The sequence below is a fragment of the Nesoenas mayeri genome (genome assembly GCF_963082525.1).
Source record: "Nesoenas mayeri genome assembly, chromosome: 9".
NCBI classification, from domain to species: Eukaryota; Metazoa; Chordata; class Aves; order Columbiformes; family Columbidae; genus Nesoenas; species Nesoenas mayeri.
Window position 1 is genome coordinate 15949055 of NC_137557.1, and position 21828 is coordinate 15970882.

General features: G+C 48.0%; 1 protein-coding gene across 3 annotated transcripts in view; it reads right to left on the reverse strand.

The window, feature by feature from the left end:
- HDLBP (high density lipoprotein binding protein) overlaps positions 1-21828 on the reverse strand; it is a 41130-nt gene that overhangs the window by 18155 nt on the left and 1147 nt on the right. The window contains exons 2-8 of one of the 3 annotated variants that reach the window (XM_080349887.1): positions 14050-14220; positions 5631-5698; positions 4973-5085; positions 3929-4083; positions 3158-3373; positions 1306-1512; positions 629-844 (exon numbers count right to left, since the gene is read on the reverse strand). In XM_080349887.1, coding sequence (XP_080206013.1) covers positions 629-844; positions 1306-1512; positions 3158-3373; positions 3929-4083; positions 4973-5048 — 870 coding nt within the window. In that variant the 5' untranslated portion in view covers positions 5049-5085; positions 5631-5698; positions 14050-14220. Of the gene's footprint in view, positions 1-628; positions 845-1305; positions 1513-3157; positions 3374-3928; positions 4084-4972; positions 5086-5630; positions 5699-9633; positions 9673-14049; positions 14221-21828 lie in introns of those variants that run through there. The other 2 variants (XM_080349886.1, XM_080349885.1) reach the window with 2 other exon arrangements.

The following is a 21828-nucleotide window of genomic DNA, read 5'->3' on the forward strand; positions in this document are numbered from 1 at the left end:
ACCAATATTCTGTGTCAAGCTCCTTGGGACACTACACGGAGGAGACCACATACACACACACACTTTTGCACAACAGGGCTCAACGCCCAGCTATCGCCCAGGCAGAGCTGTAATGCAACACCATGTAGGCTACTGGGCTATAAGCTGATTATCTCTGTTGAAATCCAGAGTGGTAAAAATACAAACCTAACCATGAGCAAAACCAGCTCAACAACATGCAACAAGGATGTTTGCAGTAATGTTGGCTGTGGAAAATAAACTGGATTGAAATTCACTCTTTGCAATTTGTACTTATGTAGCAACTTTGATACTGTCAGCTGGCCACCGCTGTAGACTTCACACTTCCTTCTCTCGCTTAGTAGCACCTGTGTGAACAAGAGTCCAGGGAGCTCTTTGTGCTCTGCTAGTTCCCGTGACACAGAAAAGAGATAAATCTGTCACCTCCCTGGTAGTATCAGCCCAACCTCACTCTGCTGAGTGAGGAAATTGTAAGATCCAGGGCTATGTACTGCATGGGTTGCTGAGCCAGAGCTGACATGAGGAGGATGCAACTAAAGTAGAACAAGAAGGGAAAAGGAACTATGAGGAGGGTGTGGGGAAGACAGGAAGCTTTATAGACCATCCATACCTTCTCCTCGTAGATCTTCTTAACACGAGCCACAGCCTGGGCCAGCTGCTCCTTTTCTCCTGTGAAGACTATCTCTGTCTTGTTGACGCTGGGTGGAGGAATGTTGATGCGTGTCCCTGTGTCCTGCATGAGCTCACTCACCAGCTTGTTGTAAGGACCAGCAATGAAGGGATGGTACACTTTCTCCACATCCAGCCGCTCCACAGCACGCTTATCCTGGAAGAACGCAGAACAGAGCTTGGTGAGAACTGCCCTCCATATTACAGTGTCTGCCGGACACAGCTAAGCTCCCAATGCTGCCTCGCTTCACACTCTGGCCCAAGAACCCTTTTCAGTTTGTAGACTTGTAGATCTCCATCCCTTTCAACCCACAAATACTGCTGTTGCTGCTGATGCGTTACGATATTCACCTCTAATCTCCTGCCTTATCTCAGCTGGCACCTAATATGTTCACTTCAAATACGAAACACGTGTATCTGACTTCAGAGATTGAAAAAATGGAGAACTAGAAGCTGCTGAACTTGGGAGTGGTGCCAATGGCCTAGCACATGTCTCTGTTCAGACTAACACATTAGCCACTGACTGTGGCCGTGGTGACTACAAACATTTAATATACCGAGGAGATACAAAATGGCAGTCCAGCTAATGCCATGAGAGACATTACAGTACTCACGTACCTGCTCAGCAGAGATCAGCAGGATCTCGTGTCGCGCTTTCTCAATCCCTTCTTTAGTGCCGGTGATCTTGATCTGGTTGCTGGGGTCATCTGGGCGGGGGATCTGGATTTTGGTTGCAGTTTTGAGCTCCAGGTCCTGCAGCTTCTCGCCATTCTTTCCAATGACAAAACGGTGATGCTCCTTAGGGATGGCAACTGTCGCTGAAGCCTGCAACACAGGAGCCAAGCATCTGTGAGGACCCTCGCCTGCACTGGCAGATCCACGAGAGCTGAGTCAGGGAAAGCAAGTTAGGTGCTACTTGGCAGTGCTAATGAGGAGCAAACACAATGCTCTCCCAGCACGTTCTGTCTGAGAACGGATACTGCACCAGAACAGTTGATCTACAGTGCCTGTGTACCAGCAGTCTAAAACCCACCTTTCCCTTAAAACTCTTCTGTTTGTACAGGACTAGCACTCTGAATCACCAAATGCCTTTAGGCACAGATGAGGAGGTGCCTGTCCTCCAGGACACTGGGGCAGCACCAGACAGCAACTGAGATGATGGCTCACAGGCAGAGTTTATCTGAACTCTGACATCTGCTACCAAGGCTATGGAGAACAAGACACGCAGTCTGACTCCTAGGAAACAGAAATTCAACACCAGAAACCTATTCCGGCAGGCAGACAGCTAGGAGATGCTTACCACTACTACGTGCTAAGGTGTCTTTAATGTAGCAGATGCTGCTCCTGAGACAGCCTCTACAATGCCCCTCTTGGAAAAGATGTCCCAAGAGCTTCTCTCAATCTACCATTAAAGGGCTGGTTTGTAACAGGGATTCCCAACTTCTTCCCTTTTCACTGAGTTTTTACTGACCTGGTAGCTTATGATTGCTACCACGCTCCTGATCCCTGTGAATACGTAACTACTAAGCATAATTAGACACTTAAAATTCAAGCTGCAACAGAAAAAAAAAAAAAAAAGATCATTTTGTGTGACTTTTCAGCTCTGTGTCCCTGTACTGAAGCCAGCCAAGCCTAGAAGAAGTTGGGACTGCAGACATGCCTTTCTGACCTGGGGCCAGGGCAGTAGGAGGTGTATTTGAGGACAGTGGGTCATGGATCTGTGGCAGTACAACCTGAACTATTTTTTCAGATGCACATTATGCAGGGTTTGTCCCTCTCTCTTCCCTCTGGCAGAGTATGACACACAGGCTGAACAGCACTAGGCAGACATGGTATTAACTATTGCATTAAGTGCCTTTGACATTACACTTTAAAACACGCCATGAGACCTGGCTGTGGTATATCCCAACAAGAACTACCATCTTGATTATGAACTCAAGAATCTGAAGGGAAGAAATCAAAACTAGGGGACTGAAAGGAGAAGCAAATGAAACAACAGGGCTGTGGCTCCTCACCAGTGTGGCTTGAGTTACACAATCCAGCACCCTGACCTGAAGCCTTCAGCTGGACTTCCTCTTCTCTACTTTTCTTTCTCCCATCCCTCTGCGTTCTCCTCTGAAGAACTTCAGAGCAAGCACAGTCCTGTTCTTGCACCCTACTAGCCTGGCGTGAGGGGCCTGCGCCCTCTTGGGCACCAGCACAATGTCACTGTTTGCAATTCAAGTGGTCAGAGATTGCAGACTCCACCCTTCATGTACCACCATGGCCTGTAATTAGCTTTGAACCCTATTTTAAGCCTCATTTCCATTCCAAATTGCCAATTGTGTGCTTTGAAAATATATGGCAAAGCTGACTTAGTCATCTAATAACACCTCTTTGGCTTATAAGCACACACGCCCAAGGGTCTCAACGCATTTGCGAGTCTTAGGGAAGAGCAAAGCTGAAGTGAGAAACAGTTAGATGCCCTCACCTGAGTCTGCAGCCGAGCGACAATCTCCTTCCGAGCCTTCATGACTGCTTCCAGTTTGCCAGAGACCATGATCGAAAGGCCCTGGTCCTTTGCGAGAGACAGCTCCAGGTGAGCTCCTGTCTTCTGCATGATGTCAAGGCAGATCTTGGCCTGCTCGCCTTCTCCAAACTGATTCATGTCCTTGTATTTCCTCTCCTCCAGTGGCACGTGAAACACCTGCTCAGCCACAGAATAGATAAAAGAAGGGCACAGCAAGCAGTCAGTGTGCTTTTGATCACCAGTGCTTCCTTCTCTTATTGCCATACGGGACTCTTCTGGCATACTAAGTTCCCAGGTTTGTGCAACTCATCAGCCTTTCCAGTGGCGACATGAGCTGCGAGCAGAGGAAGTGCGAGAGCACGGCAGCAGGCAGTCTCTCTCACATGAGGGTGTCTTCCTAAACTACACCAGGCAGACAAGAACGGTAAGATATGGGGAAATATTTCAACAGATTAGCGCTCACTACTTGAATTCTCCAGTCCTCCCTTTAGGCCCGTTCCAGCTATGTGTGTAACGGATGCAGAGCTCCTTCCGGACAGTTTTCCAGCACATCCCTCCCCTCCAGAGCAGCTCAAGCTCTCAGCTGCAGTCCTCCTCATGCCCCAGGGTGAAGTATGGCAAAGAGGCCACCGATCTGACACACCCAGCATTTCATGCTCCAGGGAAAGATCCACTTCACCCACTTTTTGGAGGGAGGAAAAGGACAGAGATAAGACACCCACTCCCACCAACCTGAGTGATGACAGAAGCCTTTATGGGTCGGATTTTGCTCCAGGGCCCAGCAGGTTCCTGGGCAGCTTCCAAACATGGTGCTTTCTCAGGGAGCGGAGGGAAGGCTTCCTTGTAGGTTGGAGGATCATTCTCTTCTTCAGAGTTTAAAGCTGTAACTAGGGTGAAGCAAACAGAGTAAATGAGATGCTCTCTCTGCAGAAATGCCCCTATTCATAGACAGTGCAATTGTATTTAGGCACTGCTAACAATGGAGAGCAAACGACTTGGGCGCTACTATTAGTCCTATTATGGTTATGCTTGTGGAGCAGCCAAGTCTGCAGCACAACTGACCTCAGCACAGCACAGGCTGCAGTAGATGCCATGAACAACCAGCCTTGTCTGAGCGGGCACTATGGATGCAGGAAGTGTACATGCAAGTGAACAGTGTCAGCAAACAGCACATTACCCCCAGCTTTGTCAAGAGGGGCTTAATTAGGGGAGAAAAGGCTGGGCAGAAGGAAGTGAAAGGAACAGAGCTAGGCTGCAGGCCAAAAGGTGATAAGACAGACAAACACCCTGGAGGAAGGCAGAGAGAAAGAAGTGCTACAGTTAGGGCTGAGCCGAGGGAAAGCCTCATGTTTGACTCAGTTGTGCACTGAGCCGTGCCAACGAGGCCAGCTCACAGCTGGAGGACGGGCACCAAAACCCATCAGTGAGTCAGTTAATACCGTTATACTGACTTTCCCCAGGACCTGGCTGAGCAAAGGAAAGGGATGCCAGCCCAGCACACTGCTTCCACGAGGCTCTCTTGTAGCCCAATGCCCTGTCCCATGGCTGATGGCACTGCAACCAGAGCTCTGTACGGGTCTGGGGCTTGCCTCCTCCTGGCGCTGCACAGCATCACCACTGCGCTGCTGGTGGTGCCGGTAAGCCAGAGTTTGGTGGGCCACCAGTCTAGGAATGGGTGAACGGACATGCGGACTGAGCTTGGGTAACAGCAAGGAACCTTGCCTGTGCATTCTGCATTTAGAGGCATATCACAGGAACTCAGCTGCGTTTTCTCACCTTTCACCTGCTGCTGAGCCAGGCCGCTGCGGTGTTCAGCGAAGCTCTCCTGGGTCAAAACTGCCACGGAGCTCATTGTCGACTTCCCACCCACACACAATCCGGGTATGCCACTGGAACAGACAAAGGCGGCAGCACTATTACCAACACCATTCGAGATGCACAGAAGTCTCTCCAGGAAGACAAAGTATGTGTTACTGAGCACCGTTCCAGTCTCAGACTCTTGAAAAGCCCCTACAGTGCCAGTCAGTTGCCCAGTTCTCTTGCTGAACCAGACAGGAACTCTGAGGGGATATTTCCTCACAGCAAAGTGGTCACCAAAACCAGAGCTCCTCAGTAAGGAGGCAGAGGATGTTCAACCCAAGAAGGCCACTGGAAAGGTGGACAACAAAAGTTGTTAAAGCCTATTCTAATTAATCTATCCGTTAGTAATGGTGTGCAATTTTAAAATAAGTATCTGAAGGCCTGGAGAGTCAGTCCAAGACCATTGTGTAACCCTGGAAAGAAAACAAAAAGGGCCCTGGATGATGCTTCCTCCTGAAAAAGACTTAACTAGGTGCCTGAACTCCTGCTGACTTACAGGTGCACTCAGAAAACCACTCTGATAAGCAAGCTCAGCAACAGCAAGATCTTTGGCTCTCCCAGAATAAGAACTTACCAGCTAAATGGTCAGTAGCCAGAGAGTCCGTCCTGTAAGCTGCCCGTTTGTCAGCCTGCCAGCTTTTGCTTTATAGGAAAAAAAAAGAAAAAAAATATTTATGTGACTGCTCCAAGACAACAGGAAAACACGACACCCCCGTTACTGTAACTTTCAAAAGAGCAACGCTTGTACCGCGTTTAAAACTTGCACCCTCTCCAAAACTGACTCATACTGAGTCACATGTCAATGTGCTTTACCTGTCATGTTTCACTAGAGCTACAGCAACACCACTATTTACTTAAACTTCACAGCAGGAAGCTTGGGGTAGCGACTCTTTCATCACACTGGCTACAAGAGCAGCCATCCAGTATCAGGCAAAAATACAGTCAATTAATAACAGATGTGCAAGATAGACATGAAATTTCAGGGTTGCAAGCAAGAGCATCAACATCTAGTCAGAGGAAACTAACAACCTGAAAACCTGCCAACACCACTGCCATCAGTCAGAAGTTAGGAATGTAGTTCAGTGGAGCCTGGGTGAATCAAAACAGACATCCTCACAAACTAAGGCAAACACTCAGGGCTAGCAACACACAGCTGCTGGCCAGTCCACCTCTTCATTTTTTTTATTGTAATAAGATCATGTACCAGGCACTGAACTCTGTCTCCAGGCCTAAGTCTGCAAGTCGGAAGAAAAAAACCCACACTGGTTTACATGGACTACTTTAAACACATACACAAGATGGAACCAGGAAAAAAAATACTCTGTTGGTGGGAGCTTTATATCTCCTGTGCCTGGATCTGCAGATTTACTGAGAAAGTGTTTAGGAAACTAAGTAAAAATGTAAAAGATGGTACAGTACACGTTCTGCCAGATGTAAAACAGTTCCTCAGCGCTGGAGCCTCCCTGGCAGCCACGTGTGCTCTTGTACTCTCCTAAAACACCCAGTGCCTCTGACTGCTCGTGGGATGAGCGGCCCCTCGCACACAGTGCTGCTCGCACACTGCTCAGTGAACGGACAGTTGCCATTTCTGACCTCCCAACGCACCAGAAAAGGCTCCCAAAAAACATGGCATCGCTGATGTGGCACCTTGCATCATGCTTATGTTGTGACACAGTAAGGGAAAGCGACACAGTCAGAAGGAAAAGAAGGAAGAACAAGTGATGCAACTGGGCCACACAGGCCCGATCTGCGCCCAGCGAAGTCTGGAATATTTTCCCCTACTTCAACATGCCTCTTATCAGGTGCAAGGCAACACCGTCTGCACTACCAAAGCAGCAGAGCTAATGTTGCAATTAATCCTGTAAAGATCCGCTCCTAGGAGGTGGCAGGCACACGCAGCCGTGCTGTCCGAAGCGCAGCACGCAGTGTGCGGAGGCTCTGCAAGGCATTTGCTGCTGGACACGAAAGGGTGGCTTGTAACCTAATCTCAGAGAAATACCCAAGTTCTTCTCGCTGTCCATGGTTACACCATGGTGTAACATATGGTTACGTGTCCGTGGTACATGACTGCTGCAGAACCAAGGAAAGCGCGTTAGTGGTATGGCACCTGTCCCAGGCTATTTCAGCGGGGCCTGCAGACTCGGCCATTGGCTACTCCAGCCCCTCGCGTCGCTATGGAGGTAGCCAGCACCTCACAGAAGCTGCAAACAGGAACGACGGCAGGAGCGAGAAGCATTCTAGACATCACAAGCAGCTGCCAGGGTCTGGCTGGAGCCTTATTAACAGCATGGATGTGCTTGTAACTCTCATTTCTCAGGGAAACGCCACCTGGCTCATCTTGCACATGCTCTGCTCCTTAGAAGAGGGTAAGAATGAGAAGCCAGTGAACAACACCCAATATAGTGCCTGCCTGTGAGCCGCGACCTCAAGGCACAGCTGCTGGTTTCATCGTGTCCATGCCAGCTGCAGACATCTTCCTTGAAGCCTCCATCTCAGAAAAGAGCTGAACATTCAAAGAGACATCGAAGGGCAACATTTCTCTGTATGAATTTCTGCTTTGTCACCCATACAGCAAGCTAAGAAGAAATGCTCTTCTTCTCCAGCAGCCTCAAACATCTGGTATATCACAAGCCTAAGGGATTCATCTCTGGCCAAAATTGGAGGCAGCCATCAGAACGGTATTTTAAACGTAATGTTAAAACCAGCGGCTCAGGCATTGCCTTTGGAGCCTACATCTCCTTGACTTTCCACTTGAGGTTTTGAAACTAAGGTTACAGCTATGTCATGCTAGCATGTGGCTGACTGGGTCAACAGGTTTTAAACTGCCTAGTTCATACACCGTCTGTAGCACTGGCTTTGTGTGCCAAAAGAAGTTTCAGAAGTCTAGATCGTGCTTAAAATAAAGAGAATTAAATCATCCTAAAAATAACCTCCAGCAATGGCCAGACCTAACCACATGGGAAACATCTGTATGAAGAGAAGCAAAAGCAAAGCCATGAGCTACACTGCCAATAAGATCAGCATTCGTGCACAGGAATATCAGTTACCTGTTACTTAAAAGTACATTTAATAACAATATTAGCATTTTTTAATGGGGGTAACTAAAATCAGATGCAGCTAGGATCGCACCCAGCAACAGGGCCGGGCTGGCTGGGGCATCCGCTGTGCTGTCTGACACCCAGCAGGGCAGGGTCAGCTCTTAGTAATGAGTGGTCACACATGAAAATGTTTTCTGAAAACCAACCAGCTCTCCCAGATAACAAAGGGCAAGGCCCCTGGGTTGTGGAAGGTCACACAGCTGCTGTGTGGCAGGACAGGGTCTTTCATATCACACTGATTCCTGACTCAATACACCTCGTGCCTTACGAGACACAGCCAGGCTCACACCTGACCTGCCCCCTGTGTTTACTCTTCCATTACACCATGGCCCGCCGTCCCTGCCTGCCCTCACCCTTGGACAGAAGCTGGTTTTGGCCTGTCCAGCACACAAGAACCTGCGTCCTCCCACGCAGCCCCAGCGGGACAGGCCCTGGTGGTGCTTCTCACCAGGGCCAGGCTCCCACGGCCACACACCGAGAGGGGCAGCGGCCTCAGGGACCACTCACTGCCCGCCTGCTCCTGGACACCGGCACGGGCAGGCGGGGAGCTGCCGGCCGCTTCCCCCCGCCGGGCCCCGCGGCCCAGGCCAGGCCGGGGCGGGCGGCGCCGCCAGCGCCACCTCAGCACTGCCGGCACCGGGGGCGGGGCGGCGCCCTTAAAGGGCCCGGCTGGGCCCGCTGTCACCGCGCGGGACCGGGGCGCCGCCCGTGCGGGCCCGGCAGCACCAGCCCGACGCGGTTCTCCGGACTGCAGCCCGGGGGCGGCCGCGTCACGCAAGCGGGGGAAAGGTGGTCCCGCGGGAGCCCGGTGACAGCCCCCGAGCACGGCTCCGCAGCCGCTGGGAAGCTGCCGGTGGCGGCAGCGAGCTCGGCATTCGCACCTTCCCGCCGCCCGCTCGTTCCCGCCGGCGGCGCAGGGAGCGGGGCCGGGGTGCTCGCCCCTCTGGCCGCGGCAGGACCCGGGCACGGCTGCCCGCCGCCGGCGCTCCGTGGCTGATCCGGCGCTGGACGAGCGCCCGCCGCCGACCGTTCTGGCTCGTACCAACCGCAAACCCTCCGGCCGCCGGGGAACGACGTGGAGCCGTCTCGACCCGCGCCGCTGCCCGTCTCCTCCCGGCGAGAGGGACCGCGCCGGCCCGGGCCGCCCCTCCCCGCGCACCCAACGGGGCCCAGCGGCCCCATCAGCTCGGGCCGGCGCTACCGGCCGACACAGCCGCGCTCGCACCGGCCGAGGCCGCGCCCGGAGCTTCCCCCCCCCCACCATCTCCCGCCGTTGGCTGCCCCGAGCGCCCCGTTTTCCGAGTCGGCCCCCGCCGGACTTTGCCCGGCCCGGCCGGTGGGAAGTTGGCCCAGAGTTTCCCGGCGGCGCCGACACGTCGGTGCCCGGGGGAGGACGCGAGGCCGCGCCGGGCCGCCCCCCCCCCGCCCCGCCAGCCTCCACGTCGGCACCGCGATGGAGGAGCCGCCCCCGTGACTCACTCCGGCCGGTGCCCGCTCGCCCGCCCTGCTGGAGAACCGGAGCGCTCCTGGGAGAGCGGCGCGGCGCCCGCCCCAGCGCCTATATAGGCCGGGCCGCTGCCAATCCCCGGCCCGCACGTCAGCGGGACATGCCCCTTCCCGGCGGGGCCGGCCCGCCACCCGTGCCCCACGCCACCGGGGCCGCCCCGCCGCGGCGGAGCGGAGCACGGCCCGGCCCGCGGGGCTGCCCCCGGCCCGCGGGGCTGCCCCCTGCCAGCAACCCCCGGCCGCCTTCCCCCACACACCGCACCGGCCCGCAGAAAGCGACTCCCACCCGTGAGCCGGCGGCTCCGGGGGACGCAAGGGCCAGAGCTGCAGCAGAACCGAGTCCCGAGAGTCACTTCAGCTCCCCAGCGATGAGCATTACCGACTGGTTTTGGCTGAGGCCGGTTTCACGCAAGGTTAGCGAGCTAGAGCGGCTCCTGAGGGCCCCGATGAGTCTGAAACCGGAGGGCAGCACCGGAGCACGGCAAACACCCAGGGGGCCGGGCGTTCCTCCCCCCGCACAGCCTGTGCCAAAGCAGCAGGTACCTGATGCTGCAGTTGCAGACGGGAGAAGGGCAAGGTAAGACTACAACAAACCAACCAACCAACCGACCACAACTCCCCTCTGCATCCCAAAAGAGACCCTCTCCTTATTCCAATCTCTAATTCAGAATAGAGTGTAGAATGGGAAAGAAAAGCCAGTAAGCACAATACTCTCCTGCAGAGAGGATGTTTGTTGAAGTTTGTGCAATATAGATGTTTTTAATTATTAGTTCTGCACCCTCAGGGAACTGAGGGGAAAAAAAGTCACATCAGTGTAAAAATACATGGAATTTGAACCGATTTTTGCATTAGCTCAGTCTCTGCCCATTTTCCTACACAGGATTAATTTTCCTCATCCTTCATAACTTGTGTTTAGTGACTGGTTTTCTCATTCACGCCCTGGTCTCTCCTAGACCCTGGCAAACTAAGCGCAAGAACCTGCTTTGTGGAGCTCTGACGACAGAATTTCAAGCTTTTTGGAATAACTGCTTTTGATTACATATGGTAATTTTTAGAGGCATTCATGTGATGTATTTATGGACACAGGGATGGTATTTAGCTTTCAGTAAAATTATGATTACTGAGTATTATTGAACAAGAGTAGGAGGTTTTCCGGTTTTGCTCTGTTGATCCTGTGGGTGGGCAGATATCATTAAAGCACTTGAACTTTTTGACACAATTTATCACTGAAAATAAAAATGCACTTGTGGGTAAAATCAGGAAGTACGTTAAAGGGAGAAGAACAATCATCAAGAGTTCACACACTGCCCAGGCACCACAATGACCCATCTCCCCCGCTCCCACCTCTCCTCAAAAAGTCCGTGAGTCTTTGCAAGGACGCAGGGACGCTGCTCTGAGCACAAGGCTGCCGCACAGAAAGGCAGCGACCGCTGCTGCCACGTCATATACGCTCCAAGAGCTGGCTCAGGCTCCTCCGACAAAACACATCAAGGCTGCGGATACCAGCAGCACCCTGCATGGCACATGTGAGCAGGCTGGTGCCGACCCAGCCAAAGGCAGAGCTTTGGGACCTGCACAAAACACGGCACCTCCAGACTTGGGACACTTCTGCTTCCAGGGGCTGTAGTGTGGCACATGGAGCCCAGCGCCCTGAACCTGGCTAGAGGTGCACGGTGAGCTCTGGTGCGTTCACTCCCTTGTGTTTATCTCCCCAGCGCAAAGCAAGTAGCCTCCTTTCAACACTCTAACTTCACTGCATCCAATTAACTCCGGCAAGGGTAAGTACTGCCATGCCCTGCACCGGGGGACCAGAGGAGCACCACAACCCCCAGACTAGAGCATCTTACTGACACACCAACATCCTTCTCCCTCAACTCCCTCTTATTATCCAGTTCAGCAGTGCCCTCTGTGGGGACACACTGCCTCATGCCCACAGGACAGCTGTACGTAGTAATGCTGCTGCAGTCACTGGGGTTGCTGGGACATTATGGATTTCTAGTTTTTTATCACAGCTTCCTCTCCGGGACTGTCTAAGAGGGATCTTCCCCATGTGTTTCTGCAGCTCTTCCTTTATTTGCAGCTGCAAGGGGTGGGAGGGCAGTCTGCCAGGCCCAGGAGTCACCGGAGCACCTTGCTGCGGGCCACCCTCAAATCACCATTTCTGCTAAAGAAAACCTGTCACAGGCTGATCTCCTTAGAGGAAGATCTTCCATATGGGAAAAGGATAGTGAGGGGAGAGCTCACTTTTCCTACCTCATCAAGTTCAAAAGTGTCCTGCATGTGGATAAAAGCACATCAGGAGGATGCTAGGAGGCACATTTCAACCTGCTGCTCCTCCTGTCAGCACAACATTAACCATCCATGTCCCACCCTGTCCCTCTTCTTCAGTAAGACCTTTGTGCCTCCGCTGTCTACTTGTCCATGAGTGCAACCTCACATCAAAAAAAAAAAAAAAAAGAAAAAAACCACCCATGGAGATGTGTGTAAAATGGCTCCTCAAGAAGCCAGGCATAGGAATTTTTGGTAGTTGAGGAGAAAGGAGACAGAAGGTACCCAACCCCTTGAAAAACAATCTGCCCCTCTCCCTCTATCATCCCATATTTTGGCAGCATTACAACAGATCCTGGTTTCATGACTTTGGAAAACAACTGAAAAGAAAGCCTCGCAAAAAGAGCACCAAAGTGAGACAGAAAGGGTGAAGGCTTGGGCAATATGTAGTTTCCACAGCTTATCAAATTGGCAGCTTATATCACCAGTTTGAGAGAGGACACAGAAATGGGACCAGCAAAAATACAGAATGCACACAGAGTTAAAACCAACGGTGAACAGGTTTGGTTTTTTGGAACATATGTTCACCAGTATGAAAGCAAAGGTTGAGGAGTTAAGAAGTTTTCCATAATCATACCACCCCAGGACTCGTGGGGAAGAGAGAGGAAACTTTCAGCTCCCTAAATCACTGGAGCAAAGACACAAAAAGGTTGGTCTTTCCTGGCACGGTCACCCTCAGCTTAGCTAGGATTTTGCAAAGGATTTCTTCTAGCCTGTTCTTATTTTCTGTTCTTATAAGAGATCCCTATTTTTCCTGCCAGAAACTGCAAGCCTTATTTGGAAAGCAAGCCAAGTATGCTCCAAAGTGTGTACTGTGACTTTATTTCCTGTTAAATATAACTCCATATTTCCAAAACGGTACAAATAAGCACCCTTTTTGTACTCTGGGTGCTTATCCCACACACTGAAGCCAGAGAACACCACAAAATAACTGCCCCTGAAAGCATCTCGGCACATCCTTCACCTGCAGCATGACGAGAAAAGGGGCTGAGGGAATCCCTTCCATCATACTAGAAAAAGCAGTGGAAGAGGATTCAGGACACAGGGCACTTGTATATCAGAGAGAACCTGAGTTCTCAGCCAAAGCAAGGAAGATGTTCTTGGCTCTAAAGCTATCACCACGGCTTGCCATGGGATCTTTCAATACTATGTCTACAGGAAAGCCTCTATTAAACAGAAATTAAGTGTTGAATTTTATAGATCACTCTGCTAAGAGAATGAAAAAAGTTTCATAGCAAAAAAATGGTTGAATATGAGTCCACATCACTTATGTCTCAGTGACTTTGAGACCAGATTTTCTTTATTTGTCATGAGGAAGGAAACTCCCAGGGATGTGCATGTCAGGCACCTGTCTTCTCCATTCACACATCAGTACCAGGAAGAAATGATTCTGTAGGCTAAATTCCGCCTTAATGCAAGCTCACCATCTCTAGAGGCTCACTGTGAACATCCAAGGAGAGAACTGCTGCTAGAAAAAGTCCACCCAAGCCTAGATACTAAACCTAGATACTAAACTCCAACCATTTAGTCATGTTGCGAAGAAGGGAGGGAGGTGGAAGAAACATGCAAGGCTGCATGTGTTTGTCTCATGAGACCCAGGTGGCAGAAATAAGGGGTCCCAGGGGAGTGTAACACCACTTGCCTTTCTTCTGGTAAACCAACATTGTTTGTTGAGGGCAATTCTCTTGCACAAGCAGAAAAGCTGACCAGACTTTGAAGGAAGGTGGCTAACCTCAGCAGGCTGCTCAGGCCAAATGGTTGTTTAAATGACTTATTTATTTCCTGGCACCCTAACAATAAAATTATGTAACTGTCAGCTAGCAAACAATATATACACCGCTCTTCCTAAACTATGACAGGGTGCTCTATAAAAAAGAGCAAGCGAAATAGGTAGGAAGAACAGGAGCAACTTAGTGGTGTGGACAGAGTTCTAGTGTGAACAAGTAGCTTTAAGCTATCTGACTGCAGAAAGAGGAAAAGCTACTGGTTAAGGGGTAGATACGTATGCTTTACACAGAGACACAGTGAGAAAATGAGATTCAGTGGTCAATGCAGACAAACCAGTCAAGAGACTCGAGCTCTACTCTTAGTTTTGCTGCCGATTCGATGAATTGACCAGTGAAATTCTCTCGGTTGCCCTGGCTGTGCACATGCAGCAATCTTGGTATACTCTGTGGACTCATTATTTCATTTCAGGTCGTACAGAATGCTGTGATCCTTGGACGCCAGGTGCTATGACAAAACAAACACCATTTCAGAGATGTGGAAGAAAGTCAATGGACAGTTTAATAAAATCAACCCAAATGCAAAGCAAAAGGAAGCCACAGAGGGCAGCTCAGAGTCTGTATTTCCACTTACACTGGGAGAGAAATCTGATTATTTAATACAAACTTGGCTTTCAGGAGAAGTTAAGATTTCACATAGCCAAGATAAAGTGGAATAGATAAAATGGAATGAGATTAAAACAGAAGTAATACATTCAGACCAAAAAGGACCAAGGCGAATTTCCCACCCGTATTTCGGAGAGGGTTATAGGCAAATTTAGCAATTGTAAAGGTTGTCAAATAGATGCAAATTTCAGGTTCTTGGCCTCGGGGAGCCCATAAAGATTTTGAAAAGGAATACTTTTTAACGACCATGGACAAAGTGAAATAAAGTATCTTCCTGTGTTCCTTTAGAGTTTCACAATGAAGCAGAACACTTAAGGTTTGGAAAACAAAGATTCCCACCGGGTTGACTAGAAAGTGGGAAGAGCACAGAGGTGCAGAAGTGAAAGAAATGCTGGAGGTCCAAATCCCCGAGCGTCCAGCTCAAGCTCCTGCACGACACAGGGTCAGACCAGAGCATTCGGGGATTTCTTCAGAAGGTCTTGAGAACTTTCAGAGCTACACAAGCTTTCTGGGCAACCCATTCCAATACCTGGCTATCCTAACAGCGAACAAGGTTTCTCACTTGCAGTCAGAACCTTTAATTTCAATTTGGGCTCTTTACGCAGATATGAACTTGCTTTTTAATGTCAGTTACCACCTCACTGTGTGCTCACCATCCACAGGTGAGGGAGCCGTGGCACTGCTCTCTGTCCCACCTGCACTACTGAACAAATCTCCCACAAACAACTAGCTCAAAGTTACTCCCCAAAGCCAGCTCTGACACTTGCAGTTCAATATCAGTTACCAAAGCAGTGCGGATTGAGGAGACACTGCAGAACAAAGCGCACTCTATTTCCTTTCTGCTCTTCAAAAGCAAACTTTTGCTTCATCCTCCTTTGGCTACGAAGCTGGAGTTTTTTGTTCACCTTTCAGTGTCTCTTGTTCCCTCTGCCTTTGTAATTGCAATATAAAATGAACATGTGACCAGGTGGGGTGTTCTGTTTTTTTTTTGTTGTCAGAAGCTCTCATGCGCTATGTATCACGTAGCTTGGAAAGGGAAGGGACTTGAAAGTGCTGAACCCCTTTTCACATTAACCATCTTATATATAGAAAATTCAAAGCTGATTGTGTCCCTTAGCTTGGAAGCGTCACCGTGCTTCCCAAGGCCCTCAGCAGGTACTTGCAGGCTGACGCTTCACAGGGCAGAATTTAAGGAACTGCTTATGGCTGTTTATAAAGACGACAACCACTTCTTTGTTCACAGACTCAATTAGGTAAATATACACAGCAAATGGAAAAAATGGGAGGAAAAAAAAAAAAAAAAGGAAAGCAAGGTTGTTCATGGCTCCTTAAAAGATTTTAAAGATTCCTCAGTTACTGGCGTTTATTGGATAACAAAGACTTAGGAGAATGTTGGAGCTTCATTTCTACAAACTTCCTATGCACTCTGATAACTTTTCTCCGAGTTCCAGTTCCCCGGGTCACACGGCTACACAAGACTCTCCAGTTTTGTAGATCTTTTCTCTTTACTTCTACCTTTCAGATACAATAAGCAGCTTGAAAATATGATTCAGAAGAGCTAGAATTATTATGACAAACAAAACCCTCAAAGAATAAAATAATGAAACTTGCAGGGAAGCTAGTGCTTTCTTTGGAGAGGGAGAGAACAATTTTAAATTGGGAAAAAAATCTTCGGTTTGGCAACAATTCCTCTGAAGAGGCATTAAAGTAAACATTTGATTCCAACTGCCACTTGTTAAGAGCAATGACAGGACTCTTGCTGTTGAAGCACAACCCTCCCTTTGTCCTTTTCACAGCACATGCAACAGGGGCTCAGCACACCCACAGACAAACACTAATTCCTGATCTCTACTAGGCCAAGCAAAAGGCTCTTGGTGTGTTAGACAAAATCACATCACGGTGATCTAAACTGACAGTGAAAAATCCAGACGGTCTTCTCTTCCAAATCTGCAAGGCCACTCTAAGCCTGCTATAAAAGAGGAGAGAGATAGCGAGAACTCGGAGTAAAACTATTTCCAATAATTGTTACAAATAATATTACACTTAAAACCTCTTTTCATAACCGAATCATTGGCAGTCCCACCCTGCTCATCTCTGGGCTGAACTAGAAGGGTACATGTGCCATTTTAGGTACACATTTCTTCCTTTGATACCTTGTGCTGTACAGTCCTCCACTCACACATTGTTATTGTCTTTTGGATTAACAGACTAGTGACCTGAGCAATACGAGTTTTCAAATCAAACAGAGGGGTTAGAATTTCTCAAACTTCTCTAAATACTCACTGCTTGCTCTCATTTTTAGCCACAACTCTGACACAATCAAGAGAGCCATCAACTCACTATCTTAATTTCACGAAAGTATTTATGAAAGGAGGTGTAGAACTTCACTTTTAAGTTTCCCCGATGCTACTTAACCAGCTCTGCTTTTAAGTGACGGTCACACATGTACACCTTGCTTCCTCCAGAGATTCCAAGGGTCCTTGTAAGACCACACACCTAAATCCCCACAGGCTACACCAATTGCTGAAGTATTTATTCCTTTGGAAAACAAAAGCCTATGCAATAACAGGCTAACCATAACACCCTCCCATCTGTACTCTCACCCTGCCTGCTTCACGACCTGTTCTCGGCTTCCCTTTCAACTGCTCTGCTGCAGGTTTACAAACAGCTTTATCACTTGAGCAGAGATAACAGCCAACTTTCTACTGCGCAATGGAACCAGTCAGGGACTGGTTTGCAAAGAGCAAAAAGCTCTGGGAAGGGCAGGAGAGGCCAGACAGTCCCCAGTGCCCACTGGAGAAACACAAACACCCTTCTCCTCGCCCAAGGCCGCTCCAAGCAGCAGCAAGTCCACGTCCCCTGGTCCTGCCCTACTAGGGCTTTCTCTGGCTTCCCTGCATTAACTCCAACCCTTTCTCTCTTCCTTGCTCCTAACCTGACCCACATATCCATCCCATGCTCAGCATAGACTTCGTTCATCCCTTATCCTTGGCAAATATCCAGTTCATTTTGTGAAATATCCTGTTTAATTCTCAGTGCCAGAAGCGCAGAGATAGAAACAACAGGGAGAGAACCAGCAGGTGGTACTACTGTAAGCAGTACCACCTGAATTAAGCAATGGACATCAAGGTGTTCAGAGTTCCTCTAAAAAAGAAAGAAAAAAAAAAAAAAGTAAAGTCTTTTTCAGGCAAACCACCGCAAAACCTTTGAAATATCAGTCAGGCAAAACTAGCAGGGATGGGAGAAAAAGGACAGGAGAGCGATGCCCATGCTACGTGCCAAAACTCTAAACCAAGCCTGACCTTTGAATGATGCAAGACTACTCCAATTATCCAGTCCCCAAAGAAAAATATGCCAGAGGTTAGCTTTATAAAAACCAGCCATACCTGCTTCATGACAGTTATTGTGAGATATGACACCAGTAACCTTCCTTTCAAACAGAGCCCCAATACATATGGGTCAGACAGCACCTTCATGGAGACCCCAACAAGCAATTATCAGCTTAATAACACGGGGACAAGCTGGGTCCTGCCAGCTCCACACTGAAATGGAAGAGTCAAAACACCACAGGGCTCCAAGTCCATCCTCCTTAAAATCTAGCCAGTTGCTGGGATATCTGACTACAAAATGCTACAGCAAATGAGTATCAACTGTCATCGTATTAGCACTCGCTTCCAGAAATTTTCAATCACAGCTATTTCTGACGCAGGTACCAGGCCAGGTGTGCACACCAGCTGTGTGCATGGATGCTGTCACCAGAACCACCCCGAGCTCGGATATATGCTTATATGCAAGTCACTTGTGCAATTTGGTTTGTTGGGGTTTTTGTTTGGGTGTTTGTTTTCTCTTCTTCCATTAACGTTAAAACAAAAAAACCACAACTATCAGTTCCATCCCCAACCTTTTCCCAAATGGTTCTTTCTTGGTGGAAAACAGTTCCAGACACTGTGCTGCTGAGTGGAAGAGAAGCTGGTACTACTGCCATTTTGTGTCAACAAGAAAATCCATTTTACTTTACAATTAAGTTAAACAGCGTCATTTAAGGGAGTTTGCATAAATATTACTGTGCTATATTAAATCCTCTCAAAGGCAAAACTTTTCCTGTGAATCATCATTTCTTGGTATTTTACAGCTACTGAACCAAGCCTTTCCCTTCTTCCAGGGCTGTTTTTCCATTCGAGTTAAACTCATGATGATTTCCTCTAACCGAGCCTTTCGTGGTCCGTCTTTTCTCTCGGGTTTCTCCCTGTTTTTTCTGCCCGCTTGACAGTTCTGCCAGATGCAAGATTCAGCAAAACTGAATTGTAAGAAACAACTGAAGTCTACCAGCAAGTTCAGAGAAAAGTGTCTGTATTATATGGTAGCTGCTAGAAAGGATATTCATATTTCTGAGAGACTCCTGTGAAAACACCAGAGCTTGTGTAGGTAGAAACGCCAAAGATCACCTAAATCAAGGAAAAAAGAACCACTTCAGCTTTAACACACATCAGTTTCTTATGAAACAAAATAAACCCAGAACACTCATCACAGCCTGACTACTTTTCCTTGTTAGAATTAAAACCTTAAACACATAAATCTTCTAGCAACCCGAAGTCTTCTATATACCTAAAATATTCTAAATAAAGCAGCTTTTTTTCCCCCTGCTTTGGCTAGAGCTTTTCCTCCTCGTTTATTGATACATCTTCTTTCACGCTGATCCTCTCCTGCTGAAGTCACACGAGAGCTACAGGGCAACGTGAGCTCAGAGAAGGAAGACAATTAAAAAGGTTATTAGATTTTTTAGGCATGCAGGACTTTTCCATTTATGATGGCAATGTAAATCACAAGATCTTAACAGCAGATTTTTAGTCTTTCTTTTAAAGCTAAAGGACAGCTAAATATAAAGCCACATGCTGTATTCTCTCAGGTATAACTCCACCTCCAGGATAAGCCTGTAACCCAAAATTATTCTTCTAAACCTAGGAATTTCTGAAGTGAAAAGAGCTCTTGAAACAAGCCCCAAACCTGGGACACTAGACCCTTGCCTTAATAAGCAGAGCACAAATGCCCAGGGTCCACAGACCTGCTCTGGTGCCTCCTGACCCCATCCCCCACCAACCGCAGCCCCAGAGCCCACAATAAACACCACATCCTCCTGGAAACACGAACTCCACTGCAAGAGCTTCTAGACCAAAGCCCCAGCAAAAACAATAAGCAAACCAGAAAACCACCAGCAAACCCCAGGACGCTCTACAACACAGCCCAATGCTCCCTTCTTGCAAGGTTGGGGTCATCAGGAAGAGGAAAAAAAGGCCACATCCTGCAGCTGGGTTCTGCCTTCCCATCTCCTCTTCATCTGTTCTTATATTTAATACAAGTAACACCTACTTAATTCTTGTGCAGACCCATGTTGCAGAAGTTTTAGAGGTTCTGTGCCTCTCAGTAACATGCTCTTAGACCAGTTACCCTCATTACACCCTGGGCAAACATACCTTTTCCAGCCCCCTTTAAAAACTCCCATTGCAATTTCTTCAGCTGCGCGTGTCTTTGTCAAGAGTATAACAGCATTTCTGTAAAGGTAACACTACAGAGGGGTGTCATTGTGCTAAACAGCATGTATTTCTTGTGCTGTCTGCTACGGACAGGACTGCCTGACCTACAATTTCTCTCTTTCTGGTGGCAAGGAGAGTGCAAAGGCATTTCCAGACCCCATCTGTACTGCTTGGAAGTTTCAAAACACCCATGAGGACACTTGCCAGAGTCTTGCTGTTTTGCTTTAAGGTTCATTTTATAAGATTTGCATAGTACAGCTCTGAGGATTTCCTTCTGTAGAATTCCTGAATACAAAACCAAGTTGAACCATTTTTGAGTGACTTAAACAAACAAACAAAAAAAAACCAGTGATGTTTTCACATAAATCTGATATTCCATAGAAACTCATGGCTCAGATTGTCAGACACCCTCCCAGTCGTGGTGAATGAACTTTTTCAACCACACAGCTGCATTCAGTTTGAACACTCAACACCACTGCCGACTGCTCTGACCATCTGACTAGTAGTAACCCAGGTGAATTACCTACATTCTCACAGTCCTAAGTGCACTTCTAGAGGCTTATCACACTTCTATATGCAAAAGGAAGAGTATGTTTTGGGAAAGAAGGTATCAGCTGAAGTACTGTAACCAATAAAACATCCCAGTTGTCTTTGAAAAGGTGTAAACAACACAGGCTGGCTTGTCTGGGTGGCTCTCCACTGATAACAGCTATGAAATCCAAGGTTACAGATCTCTCTTCTAATGGACAACACTGTCATCAGAAGCAGCTCAATGTGAACTGGAAAAAAAGACTTGCTACTTGACTGAGAACAACTGCCCTTATCCTACCAAAAATAAATTACTATTATTGCCATTATGCTACATAACTTCATGAGGTTATATTCCAATTCCGGATCAAAAGGAAATCTCTTCCCTGATCATCTCAGTCTAGAGAAGTCAGACCAATGAAAAAAATGAGGAACATAATAACCTTTAATACATAAGAAGCAGTGTCATCACGTTTTCACCTTTTTCAGGCAGAACTGAGGGAGATGACGTAAAAAAGGACAACAAGAAATCAGCTTAACTTGCAACAAAGGAGAAGACAGGAGTATGTGTCACCATATCAGGAGTGAAACACCAGAACAATTTATATAGGACAAACACAGAGTAATATTTCTTAGCTGCTTCTTGGAAGACACTTAGAAAACTGTCTTTTGAGAATGATCTAGGCTTACTGTATCTTGCTGCAGTGGCAAAGCTCTTCCACTCTGCATTTACGGGCCTCCAGATATTGCTGCATCCACATCTAGCAAGAGCTTTTCCTGTGCCTGTCACTCCGATCTGTGAAAAACTACACTACTGTGGACTTTTTTGGAAGGAAAAGCTTGAATTTTTTTTGCTGCTTAAGTATGCAGGTGGCCCTGCCTACAATTTGGGCCATGCTGCATGAAAAGTCAATGTACAAACAGGAACATTGCTTTCTCTATCAGCTTAAATCTAAACAGACAAAGGGCTGGAGACATAGAGCTTTAGCAGATGCGTACCTACAAATGACAGTTTCTTTTCCTGCCTTGCCTCTGAGGTATATTCCTCTACCAGAGGGAAGAATATCCAATCCACCTAAGAAACAATACCTGCATCACCACTTTCCAGTCTAGTTTGGGAGGCAAAAAAAAAAAAAAGTGAAAGCTGTTACACTACCCGTTAAATCATCTTCTAAATGAAAACAATTGTGTAGCATTTGGACAGCAACAATAGGAAAAATGGAGATTAAATCATCAGGCAGCTGTTTCATTTGCCTTACTAAACAAAAAGCATGCAATAAAGGAATTCATCACATACCAACGTGCAGAATTTTCTCTGTCATTGCACAACAGTACAGGAAAATAAGCAGCTCCTTCACACTCCTTGGGACTGTGAACGTCTCTAATCTTCA